The sequence below is a fragment of the Anser cygnoides genome, chromosome 5 (assembly GCF_040182565.1).
Source record: "Anser cygnoides isolate HZ-2024a breed goose chromosome 5, Taihu_goose_T2T_genome, whole genome shotgun sequence".
NCBI classification, from domain to species: Eukaryota; Metazoa; Chordata; class Aves; order Anseriformes; family Anatidae; genus Anser; species Anser cygnoides.
The window spans coordinates 29,495,409-29,509,512 of NC_089877.1; the positions used below are offsets into that span (position 1 = coordinate 29,495,409).

The 14,104-nt window shown below is 39.4% G+C and overlaps 1 protein-coding gene across 2 annotated transcripts in view; it reads right to left on the bottom strand.

Annotated features, from left to right (window-relative positions):
• The window catches only part of DCAF5 (DDB1 and CUL4 associated factor 5), a 70,329-nt gene that overhangs the window by 30,025 nt on the left and 26,200 nt on the right, over positions 1-14,104 (bottom strand). For both annotated transcript variants that reach the window (XM_066998566.1, XM_013174136.3), the window contains exon 6: positions 2,320-2,533. In XM_066998566.1, coding sequence (XP_066854667.1) covers positions 2,320-2,533 — 214 coding nt within the window. The remainder of the gene's footprint in view (positions 1-2,319; positions 2,534-14,104) is intronic.

The window sequence follows — 14,104 nt, forward strand, 5'->3', positions numbered from 1 at the left end:
AACTTTATCAGATGAACTAACTGTGCAGACAGCACATAATGCTTTTTGAACACAGGAGAGTCACATTTTTAAATTACAAGAGACTCTGTATGAAGTATTTAAACCTAACTATTCAAGACAGCTTAAAAGGAGAAGAAAAAGACTGAATTATCAGTTTAATAAAGATGAAAAGAAAAGTTGAAGACAGAAAATCTGAGGTGCAGCAAGAGAAAAATTCTGAAGAATCCTTCCTACAACAAACGACACTCATAATTTGAGTACAACTTTCTTATCCCTAGATCCCTTCAAATGACCCCTGCACAAAAAACCTTAGCTCACAAAGATTTGATCCTACAAGGAAGTACAAGCAAGGAATTCTATGAAGCTCAGTAGGGACTTCACCTAGATCTCAAATGAAAGACATTCTTTATTAAGGCAAAATACAGCAATATTAAAAGGGGGGAGGGGGGGCAGCTGCACTAGAACCAGTTTAAATTGGAAACAGATTTTTTGTTGTTATTATCTTGTATGCATTATTTCATACTCAAAAAAACGACCAAAAAGCAGCTGCATACTAGTTGTATAGAAGGACTAACCTAAAAAAAATTATTATTATTATTATTCAGCTTGTCTATCTTCAGTAGGTTTGAGCTCTAACCTTTGCTAGACACACCTCAAAACAGAATTGGGTTCTCGGTAAAAGATGGTTTCTAAGGACCATCAATAGCGCTGACAACCTTTAGTCATCCGAGGTTGAGCATTATTGGACAGTTTCAGACATGCAGTTGGACCACACGTTGGCATTTCCTGCAACTTCATTATCTTTCTTTTACTCCAGTTGGAGGGTGGGTACAAACCTGTACCGAGATGTCAGATTCCACATTTCTAATATTCCCTACTAAACCTTACCCCTCCTATTAACTTCTTAGAGCACTAATAAGGGAATAGAGCTCCTTTTGGTCTGATTTCCAACTTGTTAATAGTATTATTTGCTAGTATTTATTCAAACGGAAGGTCCATCAAGCCAAAAGAATACCAAGGTTTTTAAAAAGACAGGCTTCTGAAACACAGCACCAACCTGATATAAAACAAACATTCTATCCATTCAAGTAACACTATACCCAGCAGAAAACAGCTTAAAAAGCAGAAGAGACACTAAGGCTTTTTTCTAGATCTTCAGTAACAGACGAGAAGCTAAACTACTTGTCAAAGTGTACACAGTTCTACTCTGACTTCCAAAGGAAGAAAACAGTGTCATCTTTAGGCTGACTAAGCAAATGGACCCTAAATCATCTGTTTTTTTTTTTCTGTTGTTGTTATATATGTGTTTGCCATTCTTTACACTAAATACTTCTAATTTTTAAGATGGTTTCAGTATTGCATTTTCATTCTCCTTCTGCCAAAAACTATGTAAAACTCAGAAGCAACGTGCAACACACTGATTTCCCATGCCCATTCATCACACTGCTCAAGTTCAGTGATGCAAATGTATTTCCTACTTGTTATCTGAAAGAAGCTCAACTCTGCCTCCTGCAGCAGCAATAGAATTAGTGACCGAATTCTGACTGCGGGACTTTTATTGATGACAGCAAGGAAATTTTCAGATCTTAGTTCTGCAGTATTGTGTTTTGACAATGTATCTTTTGTCCCTAAACATCATTAGTGGTTATTAAATACAGCTGTCCAAAGACAATGATCAGCTCTAGAAATATACAGCCACTTTGTGTGTGACCTATTTTTTGTGATTACGAGTAGGGACAGAGTCCTGCCTCAGTAGAGGAACAAACTACTCCTCCCTAACCCCCTGCCATCACCACTTACAGAACACTGAACAATAAAGACCTATAATCTGATCCAGCAGTAAAGTAAGTAAAGGAGAAACAATTTGAAATAAGAATTAAGGACGTTATAAATCCACAACAAAATGTAAATGTTGGGATTGTTTCTACTATTCTCAAAAACAGTATTGAAATGAAAGGAAGACGTTTCCTTATCACATGGGGATATAATATTGTTTAGTCGTGGTTCTAAAATCATATTAAAATGGACCTAAAAAGCCTCTGCAAGTATTTTTTTCTTGTGAATATCACCTAAATAAGTACTAGATCACATCAGTCAAGAGGTAAAATTTATCCTGTGCTTTGGTATACATTTTGCTTCATCCAGAGCCTACGTTGCAGAAGAGTTCTGAAGTAAACCTATACATGTTCTGTGTCCTGTTTTATCAACTAAATCAGGGAAAAACAAACAAACAAAAAAACAAAACCACAACCCTACAAAGGTGTTTTCAAATACTGATGGGAGCTCTGTAGACTCAGGACAGCATTACCCGCTTATTACCTGATCACGATCGCCCGCAAAACAGCAACTCTTCATGGTACATGAGTTAAAGTACCCTTGGTTGTCAAACTGGAAGACAGGCAGTCGGCAGTGGATGTCGTAGAGGACAGGGGGAAGGCGCCGACGCAGTGCCAGCAGCTGGGTTCCATTGCTGTTGAACCGGACACTCATGGCACTCTGAAGGGAGAGGTTTCCACCATAGCGCAGCAACGAACTGCGAAAAGACAGAGGAAACATGTCAGACGGGCTACACAGATGAACTGAACTGCTTAAAAACAAAATTCTAATGTTACTGAGTCATTTCAAGCTGACAAGCCCATAAACTCTATTATTGTATAGTTTCGGCTTCAAAGCATCAATCCCTGAACAAACTTCATTCAAAGCCTCGATGACAGACAATCAAAATGAAAAGACTATAAAGTCTCAGAAGAGTGAAGCTAAAGATTGTGAATAGTTTTGTTAATAACAAATACATTTCCTGCCTAGGAGCAAAGTTCCACAGAGTAACTGTAAGCCTTAAAAAGGCTATTCTTGTACTTCTGGGATGTTGGCATCTAAAACAGACCCTACCAGCACTCAGCTTTTTTTGTTCAGCTGGTGCCCTAAACCAGCCAAGCCAAACTTTGTCTCTCTACTCTGGCAATGGATGGCATTTTCTCCAAGGATAGATACTCTGACCATTATCTTACTTCCACTTCTATTTACAGCTCTACAAGGCATCAAAGAATGTTTGAACTCTAAAATCAGTTCCAGCTGTCTTAAATAAAAGGCCACCTTACTAACAAGTTATTGCAAGAAATGCTAAAATAAGACACTTAGCTAATCTCAGACTTGCTTCATGTACAAATACTGCCAAATAGGCAGGACAATTATGCTAACAGATGACACTATCACCTAAAAATCTCACATGGTTGAAATAGCTCGTTTCCTTATCCCATATAAGGTCGTATGACCAGAGCTGGAGTATCTGTATCAGTTCTTACTGACATACACAGTATAAAAATAAAGGGTCATAATTTTCCACACTCTCTTATTAGAACAGTAACAGAATACGGAATTTGTCCCATCTGTGAGCTTAGTGATGATCAAAGCACACCTGAAATTCAACGTGTATTATACAAGCTTTCTTGTCTTTTCAAAGACTTAATCCTTGTATTTGAAATCATCATGTGTATGGAGAGGGAGACAAATAAGGAAGATACCTTTTTTTTTTTTCCCTCCCCATAGACCACTGAAGCTTCCTTAAACAGTACTGGAACCAGACCTTTTGTAAACAGATTTTGAGCAGTCTCCATCAAATCTTGTGTAAAGAGCTGTGACTTTTATGCACCTTCTGGACCAGACAAGGCATGCCAGCACATCATTTGTAGATTCTAGAAGGAAGTTCATTCACTGGTTTTAATGCTTCAGATTTTCTGATGTAGCCCTCTGCCTCAACATTTGTGAAAAATGAGTCACTCCGTGTGTATGGAAAGCCACATTCCACACAGGTAGCAGCACGCATCACTACAGGAGATACTGTAAAGTTAAAAATCTATTGTTCCTAAGCCAGAGTTAAAACCAAAAACAAACCAGGAGACTAGACTCCACATAACGAATGCCCTAGAAATACACTGCTTCCACGCGCACAAACTTTGTGAGCTGAAGACTCAAAGCTGAGGTGCCTCAAAAGAACCAGAAGCCACATTTTCAAAGCCAGCCACAAAGAGCTTCAGGCTGGGCACCAAAAATTCTTAGCACATTTTACTGTGTTGTTTTTGAGCACTTAGGTACGTAGCTTCTTGATCAATCTAGATTTTGGCTTTGTGGGAACCCATTTCAAGTAAGATGTAAAAGAGCGTTATACAAGACAGCTGTGCCAGCCTGCCAGCTTCTTGCACCTCCTTCCTCTTGTCCCCTAATCAGTCACTTGTGTCCATTGCTTATCTTGGTTTTCAACAAAAAAAAACCAACCTGCCCCCTCCACCCCACCACCACAAAAATATAAACTAAAATACCGCAGAAGAAATAAACCCGTATTTTTTTGGTTGAGAAAGGTCGGTTTTTCTATAAAAATACGAGTTTCCCACCACATGAGAACACTGTGACGCACACGGACCAACCAGATTTGATGGTAAGATGCAGGCCAGCGCTGCACCAAGACTAAGCCCCCTTCCCCATTACCAGTTCTCTTCCTCAGCCTGAACCGCAGCCCAGATCCTCTCCTGCCTGCAGGCGAGCATAACAGATACCCCATCCTTTCAAATCTCCAAGCAAAGTTTCCATGGTTACTATTATTATGCCCTGCCTGAAATATTTTGCGATTATATTTTATAGTAATAGTAGTATAACATTAAACTAGCTTCCGTTCTTCTTACAGATGTTTTCATTGGGCTCCTATGGCAGTCAAAGCTATCAAACGAAACACTTCTTGGAGTTGAATTCTGTATCCTGTTTCTGTAAGTTTAGTGAAACAAAGCACTAAAAGACTATTTTACTTATGAAATTAAATGAAGAAAAAGTAGAACTTCAGAAATTATGATCATGTACACAGATGAGAAGTCTAATACTAAGAAGCTGCATAGTTGATCCCCCCTCAAAAGCCTCACAGCTTTGCCTACTTCATATCCTCACTCCACACAACTCAGCCACACTTGTAATGGAAATACGGTTTGTGCTGTTCTTGACCATGACATTTGGCTCAAAGAAAAAATAATAAATAAAAACACCAGCAAAAAAAGTGGGCTAAGTTTGGCTGAAGGAGAAAGAAAAGCTACAATAGACATTTACCATTCATATAGACTAGTGACATATTCTAAATGCTATAAAGCATTTACCTTTAACAAACTATGAAAAGAGACATTAGGTAGTTAGGTGAGGATGAGAGAAAAAACTGACACCAAAGTTCCCCAAACATCCAGTTCCTGATGGAAAGGACAAGGACAACAGGGAAGACGACAACAACAGTAGTGTGAGGAGGGGAAAATTGTGCTTAAGCATGTTCAGTGTTAAAATGACTGCCCCCACTTTTCAGATTGCATCATGATGCTGGTCTGTACCTTTAGTCATTGCTACTTTTGGATTTTTTTCAGACAGGATTATGTGGGGCACTGCAGACAGACATGCTTGGATATGTTGCCCATGTTAAAACTGTCACTTCTGCCTGCTCCTTACTTCATGCTCCAGCAAACAAATTTCAGAATCACCACCTTGCAGTTCCTACAGCTTTACTGATGTGGCAGACTAAGACCAATACTCCCATCTCAAACACCCAAACCACGACAGCTAGGGAAAGATCTGAGGGAGATCCCAAAAGGACATGCCCGAGCAAGACGGGCAGCACCCGCTTTCTGCCACGGGCATTAGCTCCGTGCACCCAGACCCAGACTACGCCAGGAGTCTGCTTCCTGCTTCCAAACTTGGCTTGCCCAGGCAGTCGGGGAATGCTGGGGCTGCCTACCAGCTCTGGAAGTAATAGAGCCATACGCACTCCTGAGTTCAAAAAAAAAAAAAAAGTCATCTTGTATGATTAAGAGAAATATTTAGTCCACAGATGGAACATTACATCCAAACACACATGCTGGCGCTGGAGGGAGGCTGAGGAGGGAGTAAATGGACAGTTATGTGCAATATGGTCATTTCCGTAGTTGGATGTGCTGCATTCAGGCAGCGCTCAAGTGTTAGCTAAATACCAGCTCAGGCAAACAATAGAAGGCTTTCAATCCAAGAGCAGCACCACTAAAGTAAATAAATCCACTTCTGCTGGCAGCTAGCGGGGTGAGGGAAGGAGTCGTCTCACTGCAGTCAGAATTTGCATCACTCGATCACTTCCTCTGCAGGAAGAGACCATACCTGAAACAAATGTCTCCCTCCTCTTCCCCACTACCTGAAGAAAAAAAGGTTGTTTCATCCTTTCTGGAAAAGTCAGCTGCCTGACTGGTAACATACGCTTAACCCTGACTACTCATGAGTTTGCTTGACAGCAGACAGTGACCATTAGAACTGAGAGAAGATCAGTGTCCTGGCAGAAGTAAAATAGAAGAGGCGCGTATGACAGCATTAAATTGAACCATTTGAATAGTTTCTCTCGATAAGCTGTAAATCTGACAGTGAACTGCAGTACAGATACTGTCCTTGGGAAATGAGAGTCATTTAAGAGGGATAAGGAAGGAAGGAAGTGAGAAAGTAGCGGTATCATAAACAGCAGTGTGTGAAACTAACATAATGAAAGAATGACCTTAAAAGGGAAAAATGAATTGACTGCTTGTAACTAATACGTACGATTGCATACAGCCGTGTTTGTCAGCAGTTCTGTAACCACTAAATTGAGGAACTTCTAACTGTGCAAAAAGAACTGGCATGAAACTTGGCAAATAGAAATCTTGGCCTGGAAAACCACAGAAAGGGTGTTTTTTTTTTTTTTTGAGAAAGTAATTCTGTGCATGTAAAAACACACAGTTTTTATTCAATCTGGAGCAAACACTTAGGAAGAGCCAAATTTACCAATGATAGAAAAGCAAGCAAGGTATCAATTAACATGCATGCTTTTTTTTTTTTTTCCCTGTTTTAAAGGAAATTAAAATTCTTACAGAAATCTCAAGCTATCTTCTTTAAAAAGCAGCACAGTCATGTAAAAAAGTGCCTGGAATTTCTCTCTAAGTATTGAGAAGTGTTAACAAATCTAAATTAAGTCTATCAGTGTCTTGAGAAAAAGAATACGCAAGCCATAGCCAGCATTTTATTATTTCATAGTAACATGCTCCTCTTTCTAAATTGTCATCACTATTTAATTATCTCACTACCTGTACAAAAAATCTTCTGTAGATGAACAACATCCCTCAGAACATGAGGAAATGATGGGTATTTGTACTTTAAAGAACAACCATATAAAATGAAGACTGTGTATTGTTAGTAAAACTAAATACCTTTGCTTTCCTTTGCAGAGGAAAAAACAAGTAAAATCACCTGCATACAACAAGACTGGAAAATTAGGGAGTTCAGGGTGAAAATTCTGGATGTTCAAAGAACATGTCATTCTTCCTCACCTCTACTGTTAGGCTCAGGAACATGCAAGTTAGAAGAAAGATCAATCCCCAACATTAATAAACTTTTGTGCTTGACAAACTCTACGGTGAACAGAAGCTTGATCTTTCCCTCCAAGCCAGGAAGGCTGTATTTTTTATATATATTTTATAATTATTTATTTAGTTATATATAAATAATATTTTATATATATATATAAAATTATTTTTTTAATGAGAGATTCTTATCTGATAATTGACTTCAGAATCTGGAGCCTTAAAATCATCTGACATCACCAGATTTAAGTACCCAGGGCAACAAGATCTTGTAACAGCAAAGGCTTGCATGGTTTAGTCCTTATGATCTAGCAGAGATGCTGAATGCTAGTGATTGCAGGCAGTTCTCCAGAAAGCACTGTTATGTTTTCCTTTACTCTACCTTTGTTCACAGGAAAAACAAAAAACAAACAAAAAAACACCCACCTATAAAATGTCATTATTTTTGACTAGAAAGACAGAGCAGAAGCCCAAAGTGTACCAAACTCTTTCCCGCACCTGTATCACTTACATCCTTTTAGGGCTTAAGGCTATTATAGCAATTAAGCGTTAGGAAATGACAACAACGAAAGAACAACCCTATTTATTTGAATGTTTCACATCCTCCTTCAGCTCTACTCAACGTTTGTTTTAGTCTTATTACAGACCTGTTCCCAAACATTCTCACCAGCCCAGCCTTGCCCTCACTACAGTTCTGAGTCAGCAGGCACAAGTGCCCTGTTCTCACTCTGCTTGAATTATCTAGTTGTTACTATCAAGTAAGTAATAAATGAGATCTACTAGATAGTAAAATGGTTTTGCAAGAAGAGGGAAAAAAAAAAAAAATTTAACCAGATTTTAAAAAGCAAAATAAAAGTAGAGAATGCAAAGTAAAGAGTAACTGTCCAATAACCACAAGCAAACTAGCTAAATGATTTCAGCATTTTTCTCCTTTTCTAATCTCTAAATTCTAAAGTCAGTCTATTACTCACCGTGTTCAGAAATAGCACCTTGAAGGATGGAGTATAGACTGTGGGAGAGAACACTGCTCAGCTGAAGCCAGTAAAACAAGAAGGAGTAGGTTCCATCAGATAACCAGACAGAGAAGATGCAAGTACAGCCAGACGTGGCATGGGAAGATGACCTCTAGGCCAAACCAAGGAACAATAGTTGTTTCCAAAACAAAGCACACACCAAAGTCAGTATAACACAAAGTACACAGCCGCCAGAGAAAGTTACCTCAGAAAGATAATCTGAGTGCAAAAGAAGGTAGTTCCTCATGAAGAGGAACTCTGTATTTACACCTTAGGGCCTACACAAGACCAGTCCCTGATCAATAATGCAGTCCTATGAAGGATTTTTTCCTCTGTGCGTTTTCCTGTACTGTGATTCTTGTATTGCCTTAACAAAGCTGAATAACATCAGCTACAGATTTTCTGTAGCAAAGCTGCTCCAAGTGCAGTCCTGCACCTGGGCTGGGACAATCCCAAGCACGAATACAGGCTGGGCAGAGAACAGCTTGAGAGCAGCCCTGACGAGAAGGACCTGGGGTGTTAGTTGACGAGAAGCTCAACATGAGCCAGCAACGTGCACTGGCAGCCCAGAAAGCCACACGTATCCTGGGCTGCACCAAAAGCAGCGTGGCCAGCAGGTTAAGGGAGGCGGTTCTCCCCCTCTGTTCCACCTGGAGCACTGCATTCAGCTCTGGGGCCTTCCTTTCTTTTGAGAGGAAGAGGGGCAAGATCTAAGGTGCTCCCTGCAGAAGCACCATCTAGTCTTGAAACAAAGCTTTTGCCTTCCAACGTGTACAAGATGAATACAAAATGGCACATAAACCTACCTAAATGCAACTCTAACAACAACTCTGGTCTCATCAAGTTGTTCCACCACAGTTTCCTACGGATTTATGTTTCAACAACTACTTCCCATGTCTTAGAACAGGGTTGAACCAAGGCGTGTGTACATTTAAAACAGGCACCAAGTGAGGGGGGCCTTTATACAGTACTGTCCTAGTTAACTCTTAAGTAAGTTCATGTCATATAAAGGTGGGAAAGAGTACCAGGCAGTATCCAGCAGTCTTGCACACTTACTGGAAGTATTTCTAGACTAGGTATTAGTTGGCACTCACACCTGCAAAGATTGCTCACTTCAGAATAAAAATATTTAGCATTATATTCACTGATTTACATCTCTTGCAACTTTAGAGTAGCACCTCTGTCCTTAAAAGATAAAGAAGCACCAACCACAACGAAAGAGTCCATACGCAGCAAAGTGCTCTGCCCAGCAGAAATATAACTTGTAGAAAGCCTTAAAGGTTGTAACCATCACTCTTTGCCCAAAGTCAGAAAGGTTTATGTGAAAGCACTCCCTCTTTTCTTCAGTGGTTCTCATCTCAAAGATGTCATTTGATTTTAGCTAAAACCTGTGGCAAACAGTTTCGAGATTTATTTATGGTTGCAATGAGGAAAACAAATCCAATACACATTCCACAAAAATGCCACCCCTCACCATAACCATTTGACAGTTGCTTCAACATAACCCCAAAGATTTCCATGAAAGAATAATTCTCCATAAACTTCAGCAATAAATTCACTTTCTATAACAAAAAGAAATGTTTAAGTAATAATGGAAACAAATAGGGGAAAAAAAATCTAAGCTTATGTTCTGTGCCGTGTGGGGCAAATACACCAAATCAGAACTGGGTCAGGAGAGCCTCAAATTCTAGGTTGAGACAAAAATCATCTGAGGTGTCTCAGTACCACAAAACAGATGAGGATGCTACAAGTATGGGGGGTTGGGGTGAGTTGTATTTCCTGAGCAGTGAGAGAGGATAAATAGTTATTTGAACTATTTTAAGTGGTATGGTTGGCCTATACTGGTGAGTGCCTAAGCTGCATTTAAAATTTATGTTGCAACCTAGCTAAATGAGTTACTTTAAGCAGCATAAAAATAGTCAAAATTCACAACAAATAGTTCTACTAGAAGGGAAAGAAATGACCTGATGATACACACATTTTTCCTTCACTCATTAATTCAGTGCTCTGCTCAGAGAAGGACTAGCAGAGGTCTCAAAACAGAAACACACAGCACATTTTTATTGCACTGAAATAATTAAAACTGGTAGTTGGAGATTCAGTGATGCAGAGAAATTTCTTCTCCATCTGCAAGGGCTTTGATAATCCTAAACCATGTGCATTACAAGTGATTAGTAGTATCACAGGCTTCCTTCCTTTACATGCAGGGTCAAAATGCAAAACAGTCATAGAAAAACCTTAAATCTTCACATATTCCTGCCACCCCACTCCTGCAGACCTCATGTATCATCATATCGAAAACCTGTAGGGATGAAATAATTACAACCAAAGATGCTACTTTGAAAGAAAATTTCCAGTCCACCAATTCTAGCTTCTGAACAGTCCCAGCCTCACTAAATTTGTTGTCAAAAGCAAACCCTGTGGCTACCCACTGGACTAATGACCTGTGCAACACAGCCACGAAGAGTGCTGGATCCCACACTTGTAATTCCAGGAGCTCGGTATGTTTCAGTCAACATATCAGACACCCTGGTAACACAGAGATAAAACTAGGTGACAGCTACTTGTTAGAGAGAAATCAGGAAGGTAACCTGGAAAGGATAACATGCAGCATGTATATGAATATTCCTCAGAAAATAACTGCTACATTTGCTCTCCTGGCATCATCTTTAAGGATCAAATAACAGGACCAGGTATGAGCCTGGAAACTAAAACTGATAACTGTTGGAGACCTGTATTTATGGACTCAGTTATGATGCTAGCTTTAGGACCTTTAAAATCTTCTCTACCACCATACAGGTTCTCAGCCCTCTCTGTTCCACAGGCTATAAATATCACCTGTGGCACAGGCAGAGCTGAAAATACTCATCTCCCTTTCCTCCCTCCTCCTTGTTCTCTCATCCACCAGCATCAGAATAAACCACGCCTCTACTCAGAGGTACTACCTTGCCCTCTCCTGCAAAGATGGTCTGCCTGACGTGCATTTAACTCACTCTGCCTATAGTTCTGACAGCTGCCGCTTCTATTTCACACCTGACAAAGGATTTGTGAACTTGAAAGACCATCAAGTTTTTTCAGTTACATGTCAGTATGTCAGTCCAACATCAATCACCTGCAGGACTTCTACATCCTTAGATTTTGATGGATAGAGAGATATTCCATACTCCTCCATACAAAGAAGTTGTTTGTGTTTTAACTTAAAGCTATTAGCACAGAGATAACATCTGAATATAATCAGAAATTATATAATCATAAAGAATAGACTCGTTCCCATCATCTCTACTATTCACTGGGCCCTTCCTTAAAAAAAAAAAAAGGGCAAAAAAAAAGGAGATGGGCATGGACTGGAAAAAGGGAAGAAGGAAGAACACTAGAGTACTTAAAAATATCTGGAGTTACACAGTCGTTGGTTGAAATATATAAGTACACTGACTTGCTGAGTTGCCCCCAGCAATTCTGTAACAATACAGATCCCCAATACATTTTTGCTGCGAACAGTTTATGATGCACAGAACTGCCTTTTTTGCCTATCTAAAACAGGCACAGCTTCTAGGCTCCATCTAGCGTTGCAAGTGCCTTACAACAGACCTCCTCACTAATCAAGAACATATTTAAGCTTCTCAACACGCTATTTTTAAAGAAGAAACAATACAGCTGGCTGTGGTTTAACATCCATCTGAACAAAAGACAATATTAATACACTATAAAAAAAGGAAAAATATTTCCAGAATCACCAGTCAACTCGTAATCATACTGGATTTCTACTAGTTCTGTCTGAATGGTGCCTCATATGCTATCGTTGATGAGCCAGCCCATTGCATTTAGATCTTATTAGTAGGCTTGTGAAGGGGGGTGGCAGGAATCTCAATTGCTGCACTGAGAAAATCTGAGACAGAAGAAGAGATACCAAGGTGTGAATGAACTCTGAAATTAAGCAAAATGCATCTGTCTCTGTATCCTGACTCAGGCAGCAAGATTAATCAGATTATGATTATTTAAAGTGAGCTGAACTTCTCACAATTCAGAGCTGTGCAACTGTCCCTAAATTTTCTTGTGCACACCAAGAAAAGCTCTCTTTTTAGCCACCTTCTTCACTGTAGTTGTTGAATGTGAAGCACTCCCAGCTTCCCATCAGAAAATTAACCACTTTCTTAGTATATGAATAAACTCTACCCTTAATCAGGACATTTTTTTCCCCTAGCCCTAAGAATACTTTATTTATAATTTGTAGGAGGTGTTTAGAGCTGCCTGAAAAAAGCAGATAAAACTAACTCTCCTGGCTGAAGGCATATAACAGCTGGCAAGAAGCCATACCCCTGTAAATCAAGTAGAAAAGAACTGTGTATTTTGGAGAAAAATCCTCAGATTTTTGAGGATAGATAAGTAGATACAGCTCATTTGTTTCTAACAAATGGTGAAATCTGTATCCAAATTCACTAATCTCCTCGGTTATCATTGCTCCATTCAATATTTTGAATCACCACAGAACACTATTAACTTGACGATTCTGACATACTGACACCTTCCCTAATAAGGGTACAAAAAGAAATTGAAAAGAAGACCCTTAGAGACAGTACTTATATCATAGTGATCCGTTCAGCACTAGGTTGTGACTACCCTTGCATTGATGTTCAGTTAGAAGGGTGACGGAGGAATACTAATGAGAAGATGGGAAGAGAGTTTTTAGCATTTGGATTTTTGAGGTGACATTCCTTGGAGCAACGCTGCTAAGTAGCTATATTGCAATCCTATCCACGTGGCATCAAGGGGCTATTTGTGGATGTTAATTTACTTTTGGATACAGTAAGTGGAGAAGAGAAACTCTGGTCTCTACCCACTTCCAGGTGCATGATCCTACTGTTGCGAAACTGTTGCAGAAAGTCATTAAAATGTGATTATACAGTCACTAGTTACACAAATGGAGTGATCAGTATGGATGCCTAGATTTGTAAGCTACAAGAATTTTGAGCTCCAAGGTCTTTAAAAGCACTTTTACTCCTCTAGATTGAATAGAAAACCTTTTAAAACATTTTTTATTCTCTCTGCCTTTAAGACACTAAATCTGAATTTTCAGAAGCACCAATTAGACACAGTTTGAGCTGATTAAATGTTTTGACCAAATTGAGCTTCCAGAAATGGTGACCTTTGGAGACAATTAAATTCAATGCCCCTGAAAATTTAGAGCTATTAGTTTAAAACTGCAGTCAGTTAGCCATATTTTATCAGCTATCATACAAGTTACAAAGCTAATAGCAAATCATTATTTTTCTGACAATGCATCATATCTAACTGATCAATATTAAACTGTACCTCACTTGAAGAGCCTTTGCAGATTAAAACCAGAAATTTTACATTAAGCCTGATTACCTTCCTGAAGGCCAGCTGAATCCTGTGGGATCAACAAACCTCTCTTGGTTTGAAGAATATGTGAAGAGTATTCCTGTGCCACTGCTGTTGGCTGTAATACATGGTAAGTGAAGGTGTTGCTAGCTACAGGCTACTGTTGCTACTACTCTTGGCCCCAAACAGCTGGTGTTCAGACTTCCAGGCTTTTGATTTGCTTTCTGGATTTTGCAGGGGAGCGACAGCAGGATTCCCCAGAACAGTCTCCAGTTATGAGGAAAACCAAGTAGTGCCTGCATCAATTTAACCCTGCTTCCATCTGATACTTGACAGATGGAACAGTAGTTTTGGGAAATGCGAGCTATATCACCA